General features: G+C 30.1%; 1 protein-coding gene across 2 annotated transcripts in view; it reads right to left on the bottom strand.

Annotated features, from left to right (window-relative positions):
• LOC110622746 (insulin-degrading enzyme-like 1, peroxisomal) overlaps positions 1-16,899 on the bottom strand; it is a 31,897-nt gene extending 14,998 nt beyond the window's left edge. The window contains exons 1-19 of one of the 2 annotated variants that reach the window (XR_006351995.1): positions 16,632-16,899; positions 16,451-16,526; positions 15,367-15,434; positions 14,255-14,346; positions 14,080-14,153; positions 13,929-13,972; positions 12,337-12,388; positions 10,259-10,381; positions 10,060-10,172; positions 9,762-9,924; positions 7,621-7,713; positions 7,366-7,451; positions 6,764-6,850; positions 4,126-4,229; positions 3,480-3,582; positions 3,196-3,297; positions 2,929-3,118; positions 2,640-2,701; positions 260-364 (exon numbers count right to left, since the gene is read on the bottom strand). Coding sequence is in view for 1 of the 2 variants with exons in the window: in XM_021767357.2 (XP_021623049.1) it covers positions 260-364; positions 2,640-2,701; positions 2,929-3,118; positions 3,196-3,297; positions 3,480-3,582; positions 4,126-4,229; positions 6,764-6,850; positions 7,366-7,451; positions 7,621-7,713; positions 9,762-9,924; positions 10,060-10,172; positions 10,259-10,381; positions 12,337-12,388; positions 13,929-13,972; positions 14,080-14,153; positions 14,255-14,346; positions 15,367-15,434; positions 16,451-16,526; positions 16,632-16,751 (1,857 nt within the window). In the remaining variant the exon portion in view is untranslated. The remainder of the gene's footprint in view (positions 1-259; positions 365-2,639; positions 2,702-2,928; positions 3,119-3,195; positions 3,298-3,479; positions 3,583-4,125; positions 4,230-6,763; positions 6,851-7,365; positions 7,452-7,620; positions 7,714-9,761; positions 9,925-10,059; positions 10,173-10,258; positions 10,382-12,336; positions 12,389-13,928; positions 13,973-14,079; positions 14,154-14,254; positions 14,347-15,366; positions 15,435-16,450; positions 16,527-16,631) is intronic. The other variant, XM_021767357.2, reaches the window with a different exon arrangement.
• Positions 16,900-21,409: the final 4,510 nt, after the last annotated feature.

The following is a 21,409-nucleotide window of genomic DNA, read 5'->3' as shown; positions in this document are numbered from 1 at the left end:
TCCAAAATCCAAACCAGAGTGGAGAAAAAATTCTGGGGATCATGCAACCTATTTATGTTTGGCCATATAAAAACTTCAAATTTCTACTAGGATGAAGAAGGGTCTAAGACCTCAAATCAGTTTAGTATAGGATGAAGAAGGGTCTAAGACCTCAAATCAGTTTAGTATAGAAGGATGTTTAAAGTATATCTTGAAGAAAATACAGCAATTTTGATGTAAAAAGTTGAAAGAAATGAGGATATGTATGCTTAGTTAATACCTTAATCACAGCAAACCTGTCAGGAATCACATAAAATTTTGCAATTTTTCCGATGACTTTTTCCAGCAAGGTCTTCAGTTTGTGATTATAACCGGTCACAGTCACCTATTGAGGGTGAAGGAAATTTAAAGCAAGTTAAAACATGCACAGAGAGAAACAAAGACCAAACAACTATCGGGTAGCTTGAATTATTTTTCCAGGGAATAATCTCATTGGAAAAACAGCTCTAATTTTGAACTTGTACTCCTAGTCCATTTCCTAGGTCTGCAACAGTTTAAAGGAAAGAATAATGAAAAATACTTCCAAAGTAAGAAGAGATTCCTCCTAGTTAGTGCAAGTCATGTATTATCAAATATCAATCCCTTCTAAATAGGAAAAAAGTATCAATTATTCCATAATTAGTAACTTTACAATCCATCTACCAATTTATTAGCGTGCGTACATACATAGATACGTATACATATATATACAGACATACATATAAACACGTGCACACATAAATATGTCCTTATTAATTACTATGGTATTTTTAGTTAAAATGGGAGACGATCTTGACAGAGCAACCGTGACATTGCTTGCTGTCACACTAAGGTTTCTTTTTCGCTAAGACAAAATAATGCTTCTAGCTAATACTTTAAAATTCTAGAGGTTACTAAGTTATCTCTGTGCCTGTGCTTAAATCAGAGTAAACGTTGTAGATGAGCTCCTGAAGATCAGGAAATTTGGTTCTTGACTAAAAATCTGTTTATACAATGAATGAAAAAGATTTTTTAAAAAAAAGACATTAAAAAAGGCTCCCAATTCTTACAAAAATACTCTCAAATCTGTTTAAAATACTAATGAGAAATGGATAAATTGATAATTATTAATGCTTGTACACTCATGAATTGTGTATAATTAATATAAAATTACAACCCCCCCCCCCCCCAATTCATTTATTCAATTCTGGAAAATTAATTTGCTTCTTACTGTTTTCCTTTCCAGACTTCTACTCTCTTTGCCTCTCTTTCCTTGGTTTGACTAATTGAAAGAACTATTTGGGTCTTCCCATGCGGTCAATGTCAAAGAAATGAGGAAAGTGGTGTAAACATTCAGTTTCTTAAATTAGGTTGACGAAGTGAAATTTAAACACAAGGCATTTGATTAGCAGTGGAAAAACTATAGGGAATTGGCTATTCATATGAGTAAACCATGGATTACGTATGAGAACTTGTTCATTTTACTGATTAGGAGAAAAGCAGCTGGAATTGTTGAAAGAGATTATCGATTACATAGGTTAATCTCACAGGACCAAATGGGCGGGATATGAAAAAATATTGTTATAATATTGTAATAAAATAGGAAGAAATTGAAGATGTTAATTAGTGGGTGGCCACCTTCACGAGCACAAAAAGAACAAAGACAACGCTGATAAAATTTATGGATGTTAAATATGACGAATGTGTGCTAAAATTATGCCACAATAAATATGCCCGCTAAATGGGCAACATACCGTTCAAAGTTAGGACTAACAGCATAAATACCCAGAGGCTTGAGGGAATAATTTTTCTCTGTTACTTCCTTTACAATTCAAATGCTGAATTATGCCTCTCAGAACCAGGACTTTAAAACATGAGACAGTTTCAAATTGAGGATATCATATCAAAGCCCAATATCGCAATGAGTGATGCAGGTGAGAGATGTTTAGGCTGCTACGCATAAAACTCCTACCGCATGCTCTAATGCATTGATTGAGCCAACAAGGAGCTCAATCAATAAACCAGATTCACGAGTGCAATTATAGCAATTAAAGTGAGAAAGTAGTAAGCAAGATTGTATAGAAGGAACACAAGCAATTTAGAATCACCTAATATATGGTAACTAGATAGCCTATGAATGATGAATGAGAGCTGTAAAAGTACTCTTGTTCTCACAAAATTGCTATATCACACACTGGTGTAAAAAAGTCAAAGCCTTCTAAAAGATGATGGATCTCTAAAAGAACAAATACGGAGAAGATCTTGAATAACAAGTTTGAGAGAATGCAAATTAAAAGATGGAACTTCACGCTAGCTCCCAAACAAATGGAGTAAAAAGGAGAAATACATTGTTTACAAATCATGTTCCTGGAAACTTTTGTGAAAGTTATGCACATAGATATTGCTCCATAATACCTTAAAAATATATTTATTACTCTCAGTATGCTAAAAATACAAAGAACAGTGAATTATTGGTTTCAACTTTTTAGAGCTATTTTATTTCCTGGAGGAACTGATGTGTAGCAAAAAGCAAAAACGGTAATAGTTATTGAGATGGCAAGAACCTACAGTTTCATAAATGAATGCATACATACAACCACGAACCATTAGAGGTAGGATTAACAAAGTTAAATGAAAAGTACCTGAAAACCACTATCTGCCATGTTTATGTGATAATTTAGACCAGCAACACGTGCATGGTAAGCTGAAATGCGCAGCACAAGTTAAGCACTTAACCCAAAAAAAAAAAAAAAACAAAGTACCACAGAAGAGATATCAATAAGAAGCCATAATACTAGGTAAAGGAAAAGCAAGTCACTTTAATTTAAGCACTCTTTTCTTTGTCAAATATAACTAGAATCAATTGCAAAAGGGGAAAGTATCAAAGAAATAAGAATGTAATCTTCATTTCATTCAGTTTAATTCACTTGCCATATTCATTCAAGTAATCCTTTAACAATCGAGTAAAAATGGTTGTGAGAACTTCTGCCTCTGGAGAGCTCTTAGCACAAGGGCAATTGAAATCTATTTTGACATAGGCCTTAGGTGTAAAGAACAGTGTATCAGGCTTGTACCATAATGATGCATAGGATGACTTTCGCACCAGAACTGGGAATTTGACCTGCTTTGAAGGTTAACTGCATCAAAAACAAACTTACATAGAAATTGAAAATCACATAATTAACTATTCAATCAAACCTTCTCTTGCATGTCCACGTGCTTGAGCGAAAGGTCAGAAGGGATAAACATATTAGGTGATGGTAGATGCAGATTTTCATTAGGGGCAGAGGATATCCATTCCTATAAGTAAAAAAAACTTCCACATAATTATCAAGCCCTTACAGAATCTTCTAAGCAAAATTACTTGATTCAATGAGGAAGAAAAGTCAAAATATTCACCACATGCATCCCCTCGACATAGCTTTTGCATTTGTTATCATCAAATTGAATGAATAATATCACGAATAACAACAAAAACCAACCTGAATCAATGAATCAGTAATGTTTTCAACACTATATGCAGTTTTGTACCATGGCTCAACCAAGTCAGTTTGCCCTTCAAATCTTTTTGACTCCCAAAAGATTCTGTAAAATTGAAAAGTAATTAGGAAAGAATAACACGTCTCAACCATACAAGTGCCCAAATTGCAAATGATAGTACATCAACATAATTTTGAGGAAGATCAACTTTGTAAAACATGTCAGTCAATTTGAAGAATGTAGACATGTAATATATCTTAGTTGGAAAGATCATATTCTGTTATGGACCAATGATCATCTTGGTCTCTCTTTTCCTAAAATATAGTAGCTAGAAGATAAAGAGGCAACTAAGATAAACTACTAAGCTCTGAAGCACCAAATAAAAACAACAAAAATTTCAACACATTGGGAAGTCTATCACCCTTGCAAGCCACACTTTAACTTAATAAAAAGACAGGTTATCACTGCAGCAAGCAACACTTGAACACGATAAAAAGACAGAGAAAGTTAGAATACATCTCATCGCCAATCCCAATTACAATGACAAAGAAACACCAATTTATAACTTCTAAAGGCACAGACAAACACTTGAATTTCTCATTCTGCATTGAACCAATTTATAACTTCTAAAGGCACGGACAAACTTACCGCACATTATTAGGAGAAAGCTGATCCACTACAGATTGGATTATGCTTGGGCTGAATTTGGAAGGAATGGAGGATTGAACTAGCCAATCTTTTGGAGGATATAACTGAAACTCAAAAGAATAAATTAATAGACAAGTATCAACAGCATCGCGCAATAAGAGAGTAAATATTAGCTTCCAAATTTTGCATTACAAACTAAAAACATATGAGGAAACAATTAACGTTAGGCATTGAAGTTCTCAATTACTTTTTAGGGCTACTAGTTTCATTGACTAGACCATTGAATCAATAATCTTCCTGACAAAAATTTTAAGTGTTGACTTTTAAATCAATGGAGTATTTACAATCATTTCAAGAGTATAATTCATTTTGTTTTACAATTACATGTTGACATTATAAGTGTAAGGTGAAATAGAATATAGCTATCTGATTGATATACGCATATAAACAACCATGAATATATAAAAATGTATAAGCATATACTTCATAAAAATATGAAAATACAAAAAATCATGCACAAAGCTTTTACTGCTAAGAAAGAATGACATATAAATTACTAAATACTCTCGAGATAAAAATTTCTCCCCATATTATCAATCATGGTTCAGTTTTATGATGCTTAGGTGCAAATAAATTTTACGTTGCTACCTTTAAATTTAATACAACATATAAGTGTGAGCATTCAATGATTTAACAAAAAAGTTGAACTGAACCAATGTTTTTTCAGTTGATCAATTATATTTCATTCTCTTAGAAAAAGGGTTATTTGGTTCAGAACTGAACCGATTTTCTCCCTTGCCTTAATGCTACACCATTTTATATCCATACATATATGTTAACTCCTGTCCTCATGCTGATTTTCTCCCTTCCTTACCTCATTCTTTCTTCTCTCATTCCTTCTGCACCAAGCGCAAACTCAATTCTTGCCCTTTTCTCTTTTTCAATTCTTCTCGTTACTAGGACATCATTCATAGATTCATAATTCCTTTCTTCTTCTTTGTATTTTCTTCTCTTTCTTATCATAGAATCGTGCAAGCATCTCTTTCACCTTCTTCTTCTTCAATTCCACTCCATTGCTCTAGTCTTGGCTCTGCATGTCATTCTTTGAAGTCCAGATCTTCAATTTCTACCATCACAGAGATAGAGATTGCCTTTGAAGTTGGTTCCTCAATTTCCATATTTAACCTACGCCTTTTAAATCGAGAGTAAATCTAGTGACAACCACTACTTCTGTTGACACTTGAGTCGAGATTGCTGTCCTATTCCACTGCTTCTGCTACCTGATGCCAACACCTAGCCATTATATCTTCATGGGTTTGTATTATAACAGGTTTTTATAGTGGATTTGGGGATTCTAATTTCAAAAAAAAAAAATAGATATACCGGTTATGGATATTGGATTTGTATATTTTGGAATTGTGCTTGTTATTAGATTTGCATATTTTAGGACTCTGTATTACTGTGCCTTTTGATTTGCTTCTGCTATTTTGTGGGTATGTGAATATGGAATTTTATGTTATGTGAATGTTCATTTTCAATTTGCTTTCGTGAATCTCTGCCTCTAATTAAAGATTTCATGTTGAAAATTGAAAGTTAGTTTAATAATTGGGTAATAGCAATTGGAGAATTGATGAAGTGAATAAAACTGACTTATTTCAATTTAATTCGGTCTTCAATCGAACCGCTCAATCACTCAACTATTTAGATAAAAAAAATAAATTACAACTTAATTTCAATCGATTCAACTTAGCTAACCACAAATATGTAAACCTGACAACTAATCTCCTATAACAAAAAATTAATTTAAAAATGACTTCCTGTAAACGAGGTAGTCATGGTACAAGAAGTCATGAAGAAAAAGCTATTAAATTGTAGAAATGATATTAGAATTTGTTGGTAAAAAAGTAATGGTTCATATAATTTTTTCTTCTTCTGAAAATAACAATGATCCAACAAGACAATATATGATTATTATAAGTTACAATATTATCCATTAAACCTTTTTTGCAATATGACATTAACATTATCATTTTAAAATGCACCTTCCTAATTTTTTAATGGTAGGTATCTTGTGTATGCCATTCGGTGATATGTGGGTAAACTCATACGTCCAACATTATAACTGATCATGTTACTTTTTAACTTTTTTGTCCTTGAGCATAAGATGTATTTTAAAGCATCTCTTCTTTTCTGTCCCAAAGAAACTATCATGTTTTCTTGTCTTTTAAAAAAATGGAAAAGGGAACACGATGCACTTCACATCTAAATTTTTATTGTATCCATTGTCTCTTGTGGTTAAGTCATTTCATCACATTAAAAAATTCTTTAATCTAACAAAAAATATGATGAAATATATAAAATTTGTTTTGACTTTGCTATCACTCAAAGCATGTAATGAGGAAGCACAATTGTGCTTTTCCTAGAATCAAGTCCATCTACCATTGACAATAATTGATTCTCTCGATACTTGCCATTTACTAAAGCAATATTTGTAGTTTTGTACAACATATGCTCCTCATTACAAAACTTTTACAAGCTAATAGGGAATTATCAATCAATCGACCAAAATAGAAAAATGTTAAGACATTTTATTCCTCCAAAATGGAAATATGGGTATAAAAATGCACAACTAACATACCTGCATATTCGATGCAATTTTAATCGCATAATAGATTGGGGAGATTTTGTCTTGATAATGAAATTTTGTCTCACAAATACCAGCAAGCTTCATCAATACAACAAAATTATTCAAAACATTAATAAAATTGGAAATCAATGTCTCTCGCTAAATATCCAAAGTAAAAAAGCAATTCTAATACAAATTATAATCCATAATTTAATAATCGAGTTAATTCCATGAATTTAAGTTGATTCCATACATATATACATACATATAAATATATTGCAATTCAGACTATATTACCATAACCCAGCAAAAAAATATCATTTTATGTTACAAATGATTATGATGGATCATGAAACCCAAAAAACAATTTAAGATTGTCTTTTTCTCCTCCTTATTGTAGTCAGACTCTACCCTCTCAATAACATTGCATAAAATCAATAATAAAAATTTAAAGGCTCACGCTTTTTGTTTAAGACATCTAGGAAGATAAAGTCCTTACACAAGAACTAACAAGTACATAATAATGCTACGAAGAGCAAATGTTTCGTAGAGTTCCATAATGCTTGATAACTATAATTCTTTATTTTCACATATCATGCACTTCTATTTCATACCTCATCAAATATCGATTTGCAAACACCAGATTCTTGTAAAAGATGAATGTATTTGAACAGCAACCCTACAATATCTTGCATGTGTTCTGCATTGAAACAAACACCAATATTTGGTCTAGGAAAACACATGAACTCAAATATTTTTGTCCAATTAAGATAAAAGATAAAGCTAAGAAATATGAAAATTAATAATAGATATATTTATGTCTTACAAGTGTATAAAACAATTAAAAGAAGAAATTAGAACAAACTAACCATGACCATCATCAGTAAGATCCATTGTCACTTTAAAGAAAGAAAACTCCTGATTCCAGCCCTCTTCATCAGCATACAAGCTTGTAACCCATCCTGCAATACTTTATAGTTCATTATTTTTTCCCAAAAAAAAACATTAAACCATTGAGGTCACTATTGCCAATACTCTATTCAAGCTATTTGACATGAATATTTCATTCTGTACAACTACAAATATTGATACTTCATCATGCCTCATCTTACTATAAGCAAGTCTTCCGACATATCAACATATTTTAATCTATGCATCTTGTTTTTCTCAACCAACGAGTGCTACTCCTAACTTCTTTAGTTTTCTGCTTTAAAATAATAAAAAAAAATTATAGAGAGGGAGAGAGAAAGATAATAAGAACATTCAATTTATGATAGTAAGTGAAGTTATAATGTTACTTATAAGACAACCACATTATTATGGTTAGCGATGGAATAGGATTTCAACTATGATAGTAAACCTTTCACATGTGTTCTTGGAAGATAAGAGTTATGTCCTAGATGATTTTTATGTGATGTTAATATGGTTTCCAATAATGGCTATCACATAGCATAATGGCTATCACATAGCATAATGGCCATTATTTACAGGCTTTGAAGCTATCACCCTTATACTAGCTATATATAAGAAAAAAGAATACATGTGTGACGGTCGTGGCACCCATTACTTAAGGATAACTATAGTTATTTACCATTAAGAAATAGCAACAGCCATTGTTGTCATGGTATTCCCCAGTTTTATCAAATTGGGGAAAGAAATCAATCTAAAATTTTGTATCTTTCTATAGATCTTTTAATTCTTGAGCTAAAATTATCAATTAGAGAATGTTTATTTCAGAAGGAGAGCAAATCAACATCTATACTTTGCAAAAAGTAAGTTATTTGTCTTATTTTCGGTGTTCTTATGTATTATTGTCTACATAATTATTTATTTTAGAGTGGAGTTAATGTTTTTATTAGATGTATTTAAAATCATAGCTTTTAAATATATGTTCATTTTCTGAACTTTATAAATGTTTCAAAAAAAAAATCTACAGAACAATAGGTTGTTAACATTACAGCAATTATATGCGTGTCTTTATTACCTGTGGCCATAATTAAAATCAATAACTAGCAACTAAATCAACAATTTGCTTGATGCTTTTGTATGATTCCTTGAATTCAGTAAATTTTGCTTAGTCCACTCATCCTCATTTCACTGTCTCAGTGATTTCTCTAGTGGCAAACGTACAAGGGAAACTATGAAGAAAATTGTAAACTTTCAACATCATCACATCATACATATGTTTCAATTTCCTAGTTTTTTCTTTTTTTAGAAAAAGAAAATTTGATTACTTTCGTGTCAAAATTATATAAAGAGGTATTACATCTTAGATTGCAAATGAAAATAAAATTCAGAAGAAGGCTTTGTTGGTGGAAAGTTGGCGAAGAAACATCCAAAATAAATGAGTTGCAACATATAGAATAACTTAAATGACCATAGTAAGGAGTTGGGTGCCGAGCATAAGCAGTTCAACACCATGTTTATCAACAATTTAACAGGCCAATTATATTTGTATTGATTTTCTTTGCCTTCTCACAATATCCATGCCTATTACAGGAAAAAAAAGGTTCTTGAATGAATAGTGTGGAGCATATGAAAGGAGAGGGAAAATAATCCCTAAACCATGAACCAGAAAATTTAGATAAGGCAAATTATTTCAGTTGCATGCAAAACAACTAAACAAGATACAAATTTCAATCCGCAGGTTGGTATGGGTCTGCATCTAGATAACAAACAAAACTCTAATGTTTCTCTAATTTTAGAAGGCAAAGCTTTATGGGTTATTACTGGTTTTTTTTTCTTTCCAACTTTATTGAAATCACTATGCAGAATTAAAAGAATGAATAGACAATTACATTTAAGTCTATAGAATGATGGAAAAGCTCTTTGAAGTTTGAACACCAAAATGAGGCATTTTCAACAAGTAGAAAGGGTATTAATGAAGATGTGGTGTATGGACACATAAAAATTTCCCCAAAACATAACAAATTTAATTTTCAAGAAATGCAGATGGTAAGTATCAAAAAATTTAGTAGTCTTAAGAATAGCTAGGATAAGCAAAACCCACCCAGTAATTTCAAGACATGAAACAAAGATCCTTCTCCTTCATGGCCGATCAAATGACCCAGATAGTTGCATGGTCCTTCCTTATAGTGAAGAATACTTGGAGTTACAGGCCATACAATTCTCAATTTGTGACCTTGTTCTATTGGGACAACTCTGACAAGTATCTGAAAATAATGCAATAATGAATTGATGAATACAAGATACTCTAGAAGATAAAATATATTTCCTTATATTATCTTTTTTCCTAAAATTAAAATGTTTATTTATATAGCATGGAAACACACCAGTAATAGGCATACCTGTAAGTGTTCAGATGTGCATGGCTGACCAGGAAAAGAAATATAGTCTCGGTTGTTGCTTCTAATCTCTTGAAATTTGTTCTCGAGAAGGCTTTGAATTGCATCAAGTTTTTCTGAAGATCTCTCCATAACAAAGGAATCATGCACTCTATAAATAAAAGTATGCCAGGCATGATTTTTTTTATGTGTTCTTACAAACCTTTGGCATATATCACCAGATGCATGAGGTTGGCAGAATAATTTTCTTCGTAAAATTTGATAAGCTCATGTCTTGTATCCAATCCCTTCGCTTTTGGTTGAACTTCCAAAGTTTCCCAGTTCCCTGCGCATTGACAAAGGCTAGGCACCTTTCAGCACACATCACGAGAATAGACTCGTCTTGAACCTTGATTAAAGAAATTAGCTCTATTTCATAAAATAGGTGATCTAACACAGGCATGGTCTTAAATAGTGGCTGTTACGTTAACTTAACATATGTTATATAAAGGTTTTCTGAAGGGTCATTGCTTACCAACATTATTTTAAGGCAGAAAACAAGTTGCACTTATAACAGCCATTTTATAACAATAATAGCCATTATTTACCATTAATAACGGTAACAGCCGTTACTTCAAAAATGCAAATAAAAGGCAGATGCGAGCAGGAGTCTCACTTTTTCTTCTTCTTTTTGATGGACCGTATGTTCAACTGCTCACATCATTCTCTCTGAAAGTTCCACCCAAACTTCCCTATCTTTTTATAACTCTCTCACTTATTCTCTCTTAGGCTTGTGAAAAGTAAAATTGTTTTAAAAAATTATTGTGATCCTTTTGTAAATAAATATTACTGTTTAAATTAATTTTTGTAAATTGAATAGTAAGTTCAAAACTTAATTTTAAATTGAATACTTGCCTTAGTTTTGATAGCTAATACATTTAGTACAAGTAAATGTAAATAAACTAAAAAAGGGCTAGTATACAAAAAAATCCAAACGTTTACAATAATTTATAATTATATCTGACACTTTAAATTTTAGATAGTAAAGCCAAATCTTTTCCATTTACCCCAATTATAGCTAAGAGAACTAAATTAAATTTGTATAAGTTAATGATAAATTATAATATAGTCTCTAAAGTTCCATTTGAATAATAAAATAGTTCTTAAATATATACTTTTATTACAATAATGTCATTTTTTATTAATCTCATTATTCACTTCCTATTTCCACTTTTATATAATATCGTATATACTAATAAAAACTTAAAATATAAAAAATAAAATAAAACTTTACCATTTAAAACATATATTTCATTTTATTTAGAATATTATTAATATTAAATAAAATTTTTCAAATATAAAAAATATACACACAATTTATAATATTATAAACATTCAATGAAATACTTTAATGTATATCATTTACATGTGATATTTTATATAATAGAAATTTATTTGTAACAAATATTTAATATTACATAAAATAAATATAAAAAATATTTAATTTTAATATAAAATTTAAATTAATGGATTATATATTTTATTAATAATATAAAACTTTAGAGACTATATAATTTACCGTTAACTTATATAAATTCAAGTTAGTTCTTTTATTATAATTATGACAAATTGAAAAGATTTTGCTTTTGTGTTGAATATAATTGTGAATTTCTGTAAAAGTTTAGATTTTTTTGTTCAATAGCTCATTAAAAAAGTCAAAGTGAAAACTATCAGAACCTCTTACACACTCATTTTGACAGCATTAACGTTAGTATTTTACTATCTAGAAATTATTTTTTCTATAAATTTATTAAGGCTAATGATGTCTAAGAATGACAAATTTAATACTCATATTTTTAAATATCTATTCACTTCTTCAACTCCACAAATTTTTTGAAAAATTTGCTGACTGGCAAGTGTTACTATTCATTACAGCATTTACACGCCCTTTTTTTACCCAGCCCCGCTACAACTTAAAACCCACACAAATGGAAGAGAGATGAAGCAAAATGGAAAATACCTTAGTTGGGAATGTTGTCTGCCAACACAAAGAAAGTACAAATTTATACGAAATTTTTTAAATTGTAAAGCACTATCAGCAATTTAGCACTTGTAAAACATTCTCCAAATAAGCAAAAATTCATCTTTCATGAAGGCAAATGAAACAAGAATCAGCATTATATTTCACAAACGGGTTATCAAGAACTGATTATAGAGACTAGGCCAACTATCAAAACACCATGCACAGAAAGGGCCATTTATAAAAATGCTTTAAAGACAGTAAATATATTAATTTCTGACCTGTACTGAATTTATGATATGGGTGTTGTTCATCACTGAAATGTTTCTGAAGCTGCATATAATAAAATAGTTTCAAGCAAAAAAATCAGCATGTTTTTTATATAATTAGTAAAATTACTTCTCATAAATAACATGGTCCTTCAGACATCAAAATTTCCACATTTCCAAAAGAATATAGTACATATCAATTTTCTAGTTATGTCCTCACATTATTATTAAAATCTTATTGATTCTCAATCTGATTTGATTCCCCATACTAGAATTTCAAATCCATAAAGTAAATCTACTTTTGTTACAATTTTACAAGTCATATTATTCAATTCATGTGATATTGGATTTGATTCCTTATTCCAACGATTCAAATCTATATGGTGAATTGCAAATTTACCTAAATCATGACCACATGGGATACATGATTATAGGATAGTTTGTATATAAATAATGTATTATTCTGAAAGAGATATACATAGAAATTTAAATCACCACATCATCCAATATTTTCTTTTCAAGAAAAAGTTAACTCAGATACACCTAAAATTCTAAAATCTGAAAATACTCGACTATAAGACCAATTAGAAAATTGCAACCAGAGAAGAACATGTACAATGTGTCTGCTAACAAAAAAGAAGAGAATGAAACCCCCCAACTCGACATTATTAGCACAAAAAATTAGAAAATCAAAGCATAAAATCAAACTACAAGGTAAGCCTTCTGCTATAAAAGAACATTGTGATGAAGAAAACATAGAGGAAAGCATATTGTGATAAATGGAGCAGTGTACCGAAGAAGCAAGAGAGAAAAAGTTCCATTTTAAGCAAATATATATAAAACAGCAAACTTTAGCCTGCAAGATAAAGAATCTTTCAAGCAAAGTAAAAACAAGTAGTTGAAAAACATGAGAACCAGTTGAAGGCAAAGCAGGATTTCTTGCTACCCAAAATTAGAATCTTGAGTTCTAAAAACTTCATTCACTGGATCTAAGTTTTATCTTACTTTCCATTCATTTCTCGTTTATTGCACTTCATCAGATGAGCATAGCCTGGTAGAGAAGCTAAGATGATGCAGAAAAATAAAAGTATGATCACATCGATTGAAGGTGGAGCAAGCAGTAATTGGGATCATTTCAGAGAGTGTTAGGCTGTTTGTGGGATCCCATTCCACATTGGAGAATTCAGAAATTTGATATAAATATATAATAGCTAGCTCAAAACTACAAAATAATTTGGATTAACTATTTTGGGTTAAGTGAAAAATGAATCCAAAAATTATTTAAGTCAATGGCTGTTACACTGTTCTAAGATGACTTAGCCAGCCAACAATAAACCTATGTGCACTGGTGGTTCGGACAAAAGAATGTGGACTGAAGTGGCAAATTGTAATAAAATTTGTTTCAAAACAGACCTAAGCATAGGAAATGGACCCACGCAGCAGAACCTAACTAGTTTAGGAATTGGATTTGGTTCATACCATCCCTCTTTCCGAAATCCTAATATTCATTATATCAATCCTTAATGCATGTATATTATTTATATTTTATGGGGGCATCACAATCCTCATATGTAAATGGCTAGAGTGGCATGATAAATTGTTACCTGGTGTATTCTCCAACCATCAGATAATAAATTTTTCCGATTCTCTGTATGAAAGAAAGAGATATTAATTGCCCATAGTGAACTTTATTATTAAAATAAAATTGAAAGTACACAAGGAAACAGAGTGGGGACACTCCTAAAAACAGCTAACCAGAATCAACAGCTTTAATTTCCCTCATGGTTGCATCAGCTGACAACAATGGTGCAAGAAAGAATTGTGCAAACCTGAGTAGTAACCAAAAGTGAAAAGCATGCTTATAAGCATTACGATGAAACTTGTAAAAACTGGCAGCTAATATAAATGGTAATGCAGCATTAGGATTTACCTGTCCAAAGCCTCCTCAAAACAATCACTGTTAACATCAAAATGAAAGTTGGTGTGCTCATAAGTTGTATATGCATTGTACCTGCCTCCATTCTACGACATAACAAGAAAAACACAAGGAAAGCATAGTTTAGCTAATATAAGCATGGGCATCTTGACAAGTTACAAACAGGAAGCAATTCATAATTATCTTTTGCTTTCAAGGATAATTAAGCCTTAAGGTAAATTGACCCAGTGTCAACTATAGTTGGTGGAAGTGTGAGTCACACTAGAGGTTATTCATATCTTCCCAGGAGGAGAGGCACAAGCTATAAAATCTCAGATATACCACTATGGAAAATTAAACAAAACCAAGCCAATTCCATGAGGAGGAGCATGACTTCAGCGTTTGATGTGAAAAAGATAGACGAGAAATTGTCCTCCTCAAGCCTAAAAAGGCACAAGCTATAGAATCGCTTCATGATACACATAATCTAATAAGAAACGAAAAAGAGTGGGAGAGTGAACCTAAAGCCTAAAAACCTTATACTAGTAAAGTATGAACAAAATATCACATGTTGCTTGACCTTCAGATAAAACATGAATCGTTTCATTTCATATGGATCAATATGGAGAAGTATAAACAGATATAGCACAAAATTAAGCTTTGCTCAATTAATATACAAGTAAATAATAATGGATTTAGTTGCTTCCTTGCAAACCCTTGCAAAAGAACACTTACTTTGGCAAAGTACAGAGCTGCAAAAGAATAATCTAAGAACTTATAAAGCCTTTTGTCTGCTGCATTTACAATATCTACTCTTCCCTAGGTAAACCAACATAACAGTTATATTCAACAAATCCCTCTATTTTGTCTCACTCACTGTCTATCCCTTAAAAGATCTTTTACCATCCCAAATCCCTTATAGCAAACATGCTCATGTGTTTTTATGTGAACAATTCTCGATATGGGAAGAAGAAGGTACCTTGGGCCTTACTTCTTTTAGGGATAACCAAATACTCATACTCCGAACATGCACAATTAAATTAAATTAAATTCGACTATGGGATTATGAGACCATAGAAGACAACAATGCATAGGGTGAAAACCTTATTAGAAAATAAGTAGTTTACCTCCAGAATATACTTTGAATAACTACCCTCCAGTGGATATTTTTCACTAGCATAAAACAACATGTGTTCTGCAATACAAAATATTATGTGAGAACATCAAAAGAACTTTACCATAACTGTAGAAAAAAACACTAAATAGAAATTGTTTTTGACTGTAAATGGAAAACTTTCCAAGTTATTACCAACTAGATCAAAGTTCACTTAAGTGGTACCATGAGTTAGAAACATAAGCCACTTCCAATAAATTATAAAGAAAAATAAAATAAAATAAAAAAAGAATTCAAGTTATTTTTCTTACTTTTGATGGAAAAATACTCGACTTGTATGGTACCATGAGCAAATATATTATTTTAACTTTATCTGCTAATAAGACAACATGATTATCGCTTTATGTTCTAATATTCCAAATAGCCATTTAATAGAATTTTAAGTTACCAAGCATTAATTATTTTAATATTATTTATATTTTTTGCAATTTTCAATGCATGCAAGTGTGTGTTTATTTAAGTATTATAAGAGTAAAAATTATACACTAAAATTCTATATTTAATGTAGACAAGAAAACTTTTAAGGCATACAAATATAGGAGGGGATGTTGAAAAGTTTTGAATATTTGTTTGAGAACTAAATAAAAATAATAAGTAAACTTTAGGCAATCATCAAAGAAATAGTAAAAAAATATGATAAATGCATAAATTGCTAGTAATTTAAGATATAATACCTAAGAACTTTAACTTCATTTTTGCATTTTAAATATGTTTTTATTGGACGTGAATTATGATATATCCGAAAAACACACTAATATTTTTCCCTCACACTAGTTTCAAAAATTTTTCTCCCTCCCACGTCTCTATGTTCGGGTATGTTTATTAGCAATTCAGCACGATTTGGTTTGTTCAGTTCGGGACACAACTGTGCACACCTCAGTATATTAGTGTTAAAAAGTGCAATTGTACTTTTACTCATTGCAAATTTTAACATAGAAACCAAAACTTGATCAGACTCATTGAACCGCAGCCTAGCATAAACCCAACCCCATGATGCACAGTAACAAAGTGGAAGGAAAAAGAGATAAAAAGTATACCGAGGAAATGGGCGAGTCCTTCGAGGCCAACGGGGTCGCTGGAGTAGCCCACACCAACATCCATGGAAGCAGCACTCTGAACTAAAAGAAAGAGAGAACGAGAGGAAATGTGTTAAAATCGATTGAACTACCAAATAAAAAAGAAAAAAATCCGCGGAAGAAAGACTGATTATGAATTTGCCTTATCGGTATCGGGATCGCTGATGAGGAGCACCTCAAGAGAGTTCTTAAGAACGATCCTCCTATACTCTCTCTTGTCCATACGCGGTTTCATTATCTCTGCCTCCGCCTCCGTCGCCATTCTCGTCGCTATTTCAGAGAGCGGAGAAGAGAGAGAGAGAGAAGAGAAAGAACAGAGTAAACGTAAGTCTTCGCTTCTGGTGTATTGTTGTGGAAAAACATACGAAGCAGGCGCTCGGGTGGAAAATAGAGTTTGGATTGGTTGGTTTCCTTTGTCTTCATTTTTTTATTGGCTTTCGGAGAAACGGCAGCTTTGAGCAATGAGACAATTTCAGATGACATCATCTTATATTTCAACTTTTTTTAAAGATTACTATTTAATGTTCATGTTATATAAAAATATATTAATTAATTTTTTAATTTTAAAAAATATATTTAAATATTAAAATATCTTTAATATTTTAAAAATTTATAAATTAGTGATTTTGTTAATATTAATTTTTAAATATTATAAAAAATTAAAATCATTTTAATATAAAGTGAGTAATTAATATATTTTTTATAAAATTAAAAAATTTTAAAAAAATTAATATTTAATTTTTATAATACGTAAAAATTCACTGGTTAGTATCAATTTTAAAAAATATATTAAAAAATTTCTAATATTTTAAAAAATCTCTTAGTTAATTTTTTGTTAATTTTTTTATAATATTTTATTATTTAATCTTCATAATTTTAAAAAATTTATAAGTTAATTATTTAAATTTTTAAAAAACTTATTAATTAGTACTTTTATATTATGAGTATTTTAAATTTTTTTATAATATTTAATTATTAAAATTAATTAAAAGATTAATTAATAAATTTTTAAAAATGTTAAAAAAATTTTAATATATTTTTTAAAATTAAAAAATGTGAATTTTTTATATTATAAAAATTAAATAGTAATTTTTATTAAATTTTTTTAAATTATAAAAAATAATAAAATATTTAATAATTAAAATTGAGAGAAAAATTAATTAATAAATTTTTTAAATTATTATAAATGTTTTAATATAATTTTTAAAATTGAATACTAACTAATTAGATTTTTTATAATATAGAGGTTAAATGTTTTTTTTTTTTCCTAAGCTACACCAAAACAACGGGTATTTCCTCGCGCTGTCGCCTTGCAAGAACACCTCAGATGTAACCTAGGCAGGCAGGGCCACGGGCGGGTCCACTTTGGAGACATGGGACCGTGCTGAAATTTTTTTAAATTACATTTAGATCATTTTTTTTCATAAGAAATTTATTATCAAGTTGCTATTCCTTGAAAATTATAAAATTAAAACGTTTTTATTGTATAAAATTAAATTTTTTAATTTTTTAAAAAATATATTAATTTATCTTAAACATTTATATTATTTTATACATATAATCTATATATATAAGTTTAATTAATCTCATGTACTTTTATTCAATGATTAAATAAATTTAATTTAATTTGTTTTACTAGTTAAGTCTATATACTTTTATTTAATAGTCAAATAAGTCATCATTTAATATAATATTATTTTTTAATAATAAAATTTTATTTTTATAATTTTAAAAATTATTTATTATATCTATATATTTTTTATAATTTTTATGTTAATTCAAATATTAAATTTTTATATTTTAAATTATAAAAATAATATTTTAAATTATAAAAAATAATATTTTATTATTAAAAAATAATATTATGTTATGTTATGACTTATTTGAGCCTTTGTAAAATTATATGTTTAATTGGTAAAAAAATTTGAATTTGACTTATATGGTTTTTAAGCAAAAAAAATACATGGTTTAATTTAGTTTATTTCTGTTTAAGCATCTATATATACTATTTAGGAGTTATTTAGTTTAACCGTTATAACTAATAGCGGTTGTTGATAGCCAATAGCAGATAGCGGATAGGAAATTATAATTGATAGCTGTTTCTGGTTTATATACAACATATACAATAATAAAAATATATTTTTGAAAATATATTTTTTATAAATATAAATATTATTTAACATATAAGGATGAATATTATTGATGTTGTTATTGCCTCCTTTTCCATTAAAACATCAAATATGTACTTCCAATAGCAAAGACAATACCAAATGGGTTGGCTAAGTAATCTCTTTAATACTTAAATTAGTAATTTATTTTTTATAATAAGGGTCTTTGAGCTATATTGATTGAGTTTTAAGACACACATGAGGTATTTCTTTTTATAAATTTTCACGAACTTTTGTCTTTCGATAAAACTAAGATTCTCTTCAAAACCCATTGTGGATATGGATTCTAATTTCTCTTTTCATAACTTTAAGGAAACTAGATATATAAATATTCGGTTTCGGAATTACGGCCAACTCTTGCGAGCCCAAAAGGATTCAGCCTTCTAGTGTTAAAAATTAAGACATTTGCTTAAAAAATCTAAAGACATTGATAACTTTTTAAAATTTCAAAGAGATTTTAATATATTTTTAGTGCAGAGAAGTTCAAGTTACATATTAGAACAATAACAACACAAATATTATCCTTATAACTAAATTGCTTTATCATTTATTTTAGGATTAGATTATTTTATTTTATCTTTTTATTTTCTTATTCCTTAGAACTCATATCTCAGTAGAATTGTATTAAATAATAACACTATACATATTATTAAAAAATTAAAATTAAAAATAAATAAATATATTTATTTCACCTAAATTGAGATTTGAACTCTCTCAACAAGTTCAAAAAGGTTAGAGCTTGAGCTCACAACAACAATAATTGGGTGAAGAAAGAATCAAAGAATTTTATAATAATTTATCTTTTAGTTACGAGATACTTATCAACCATTCCATGCTAGCCTAGCTTATGGCTTAAGTTGACTATTTCATTTGACTAACCAAGAAACATTTTGCATAACTAAATAGCTAAATAGAAAAAAAAATTTATTTTAGAATTAAGTAAATGAATTTTAAAATTATAAGAATTAATTTATTAATATTTTTCATATTACAACAATTATGTATGTTGGCAATTTAATATTGATATAATCAGAAAATAGAGTTGTGTTGTGATTAATTAAATTTGCAAGAAAGAGAATGTGAGGTAGTTGGCGTCTACTGCAACAACTCTGACACTCAAGACAGTAAACTGGATAATAGGGAAAGTGTAAGATATTGTTTAAAATTCAATAGTAGTTATATAAGAATTGTATAATTTTGCCTCTGTGATCGTTAGTTTTTATATTATAAGAATATGGAGTTAAATATAACATATCTTAAAAATTTACCAATAATGTGGCCGGTCGCTTGATAAGGAATCTCGCCAGCTAATTAGTCGATGATCCCGCGATTACCAGCATAATGGAAATATGCTGGATTGTGTCTACTAATAGTAACTTTATGTAAAGACTCGACCTATTCAAGAAAGAGCGAGTCTTGATAATAAATCGGGTGTTAGGTGTCCGAATCTTTTTTTTCTCGGGTGGGATCACGTGCCAACTTATCAGATCTTTGTCACGTGACTCTGTCTTACAGTGACAGCTAATGACTTATTCTGGGCGATTGTGTGTAACATTAGAGGTCCCCCGCCAGTCTTCGTTTCTTCATATTTGAATGCAACAATTATTCTCATAATATATGGCTTATTAAGATTGAACTTTTCCTGTTTATGTCGCTTTGCTTACCTAACTCTTCAACGATGCTTCCCTCGTTTCTCGAGCTGCATTTAAAACCTACCATCAAAATCGTCTTATAAGAACTCTTTTTCTCCTCTAAATACACTTTTGCTCACAGCTGTGATATTTGCTTCTAGAAAGGCTCGGTCACTCCTTCTTTCTCATTTATACTCCCTTACTTTCACGGTAATTTCTATTTTCTTTTTCCTTTAAAATGAATAGTGATACTTCCTCTTCTTCTCTTGGTAGAAGCTGTAACGGTCAGCTGACTGTTTTTGCTGCGGTGGAAGCCGTCCTACATCGGAAGATTATAGAAAATCTGAATTGTATATAATAGTTAGCACGAAACTACTAAAAAATTTAGGTTAACAATTTTGGGACAAAATGAAAAGTGGATCCAAACGTTATTTGGGCCAGTTTGGGGCAGACTGTTTCAATTGGTATTAAAAGCCACTCTGGGTCAAACAAATTGTGCGGAGCTAGTGGACCTGCAACGAAAGGGTTACCTGTGTGAGATAAGGTGGAGTCGTCCGAGGTACTAGCAAACCACAATACCCAAGCGTCTAGTCCTAATTTAGCAATTGTATTCGATTCGCAACGAGAATGTCGTAAATTTAGTGGGACCGAGTGTAATGGTCAGCTGTCTGTTTTCACTGTGGTGGAAGCTGTTCCACATTGGGAGATTATAGAAAATTTAAATTGTATATAATAGCGAGTATGAAATTATTAAATAACTTGAGTTAACCATTTTGGACCAAGTAAAAAGTGAGTCTAAAAGTTATTTGGATTAGTTTAGACCGAACTGTTTCAATAATAAGAATACAGGCAAAAAAAAGACCACACGTGATTATAGATGAATAAATCATAAAATTTAGGGAAAATTACTTTTTAGTCCCTGAGGTTTAACGTAATTAACACTTCTGCCCCTCTATTTTGGCGACCCAACACTTAAATCCCTCACTTTCTCTTCCGTCCAATTTCGTAGTCCTTCCGTCCAAAATAGCCGTTTGGGACACGTGAATTGACAAAATTAACCCTCACTAAACCCAAACCCAAATGCCCCTTCTTTTTATTCTCCTTCTTCTTCTTCTTCTCCT

The sequence above is a fragment of the Manihot esculenta genome, chromosome 9 (genome assembly GCF_001659605.2).
Source record: "Manihot esculenta cultivar AM560-2 chromosome 9, M.esculenta_v8, whole genome shotgun sequence".
Lineage (NCBI taxonomy): Eukaryota > Viridiplantae > Streptophyta > Magnoliopsida > Malpighiales > Euphorbiaceae > Manihot > Manihot esculenta.
Note: the sequence above shows the minus strand (reverse complement) of the source record. Positions and strands in the feature narration are given on the sequence as shown.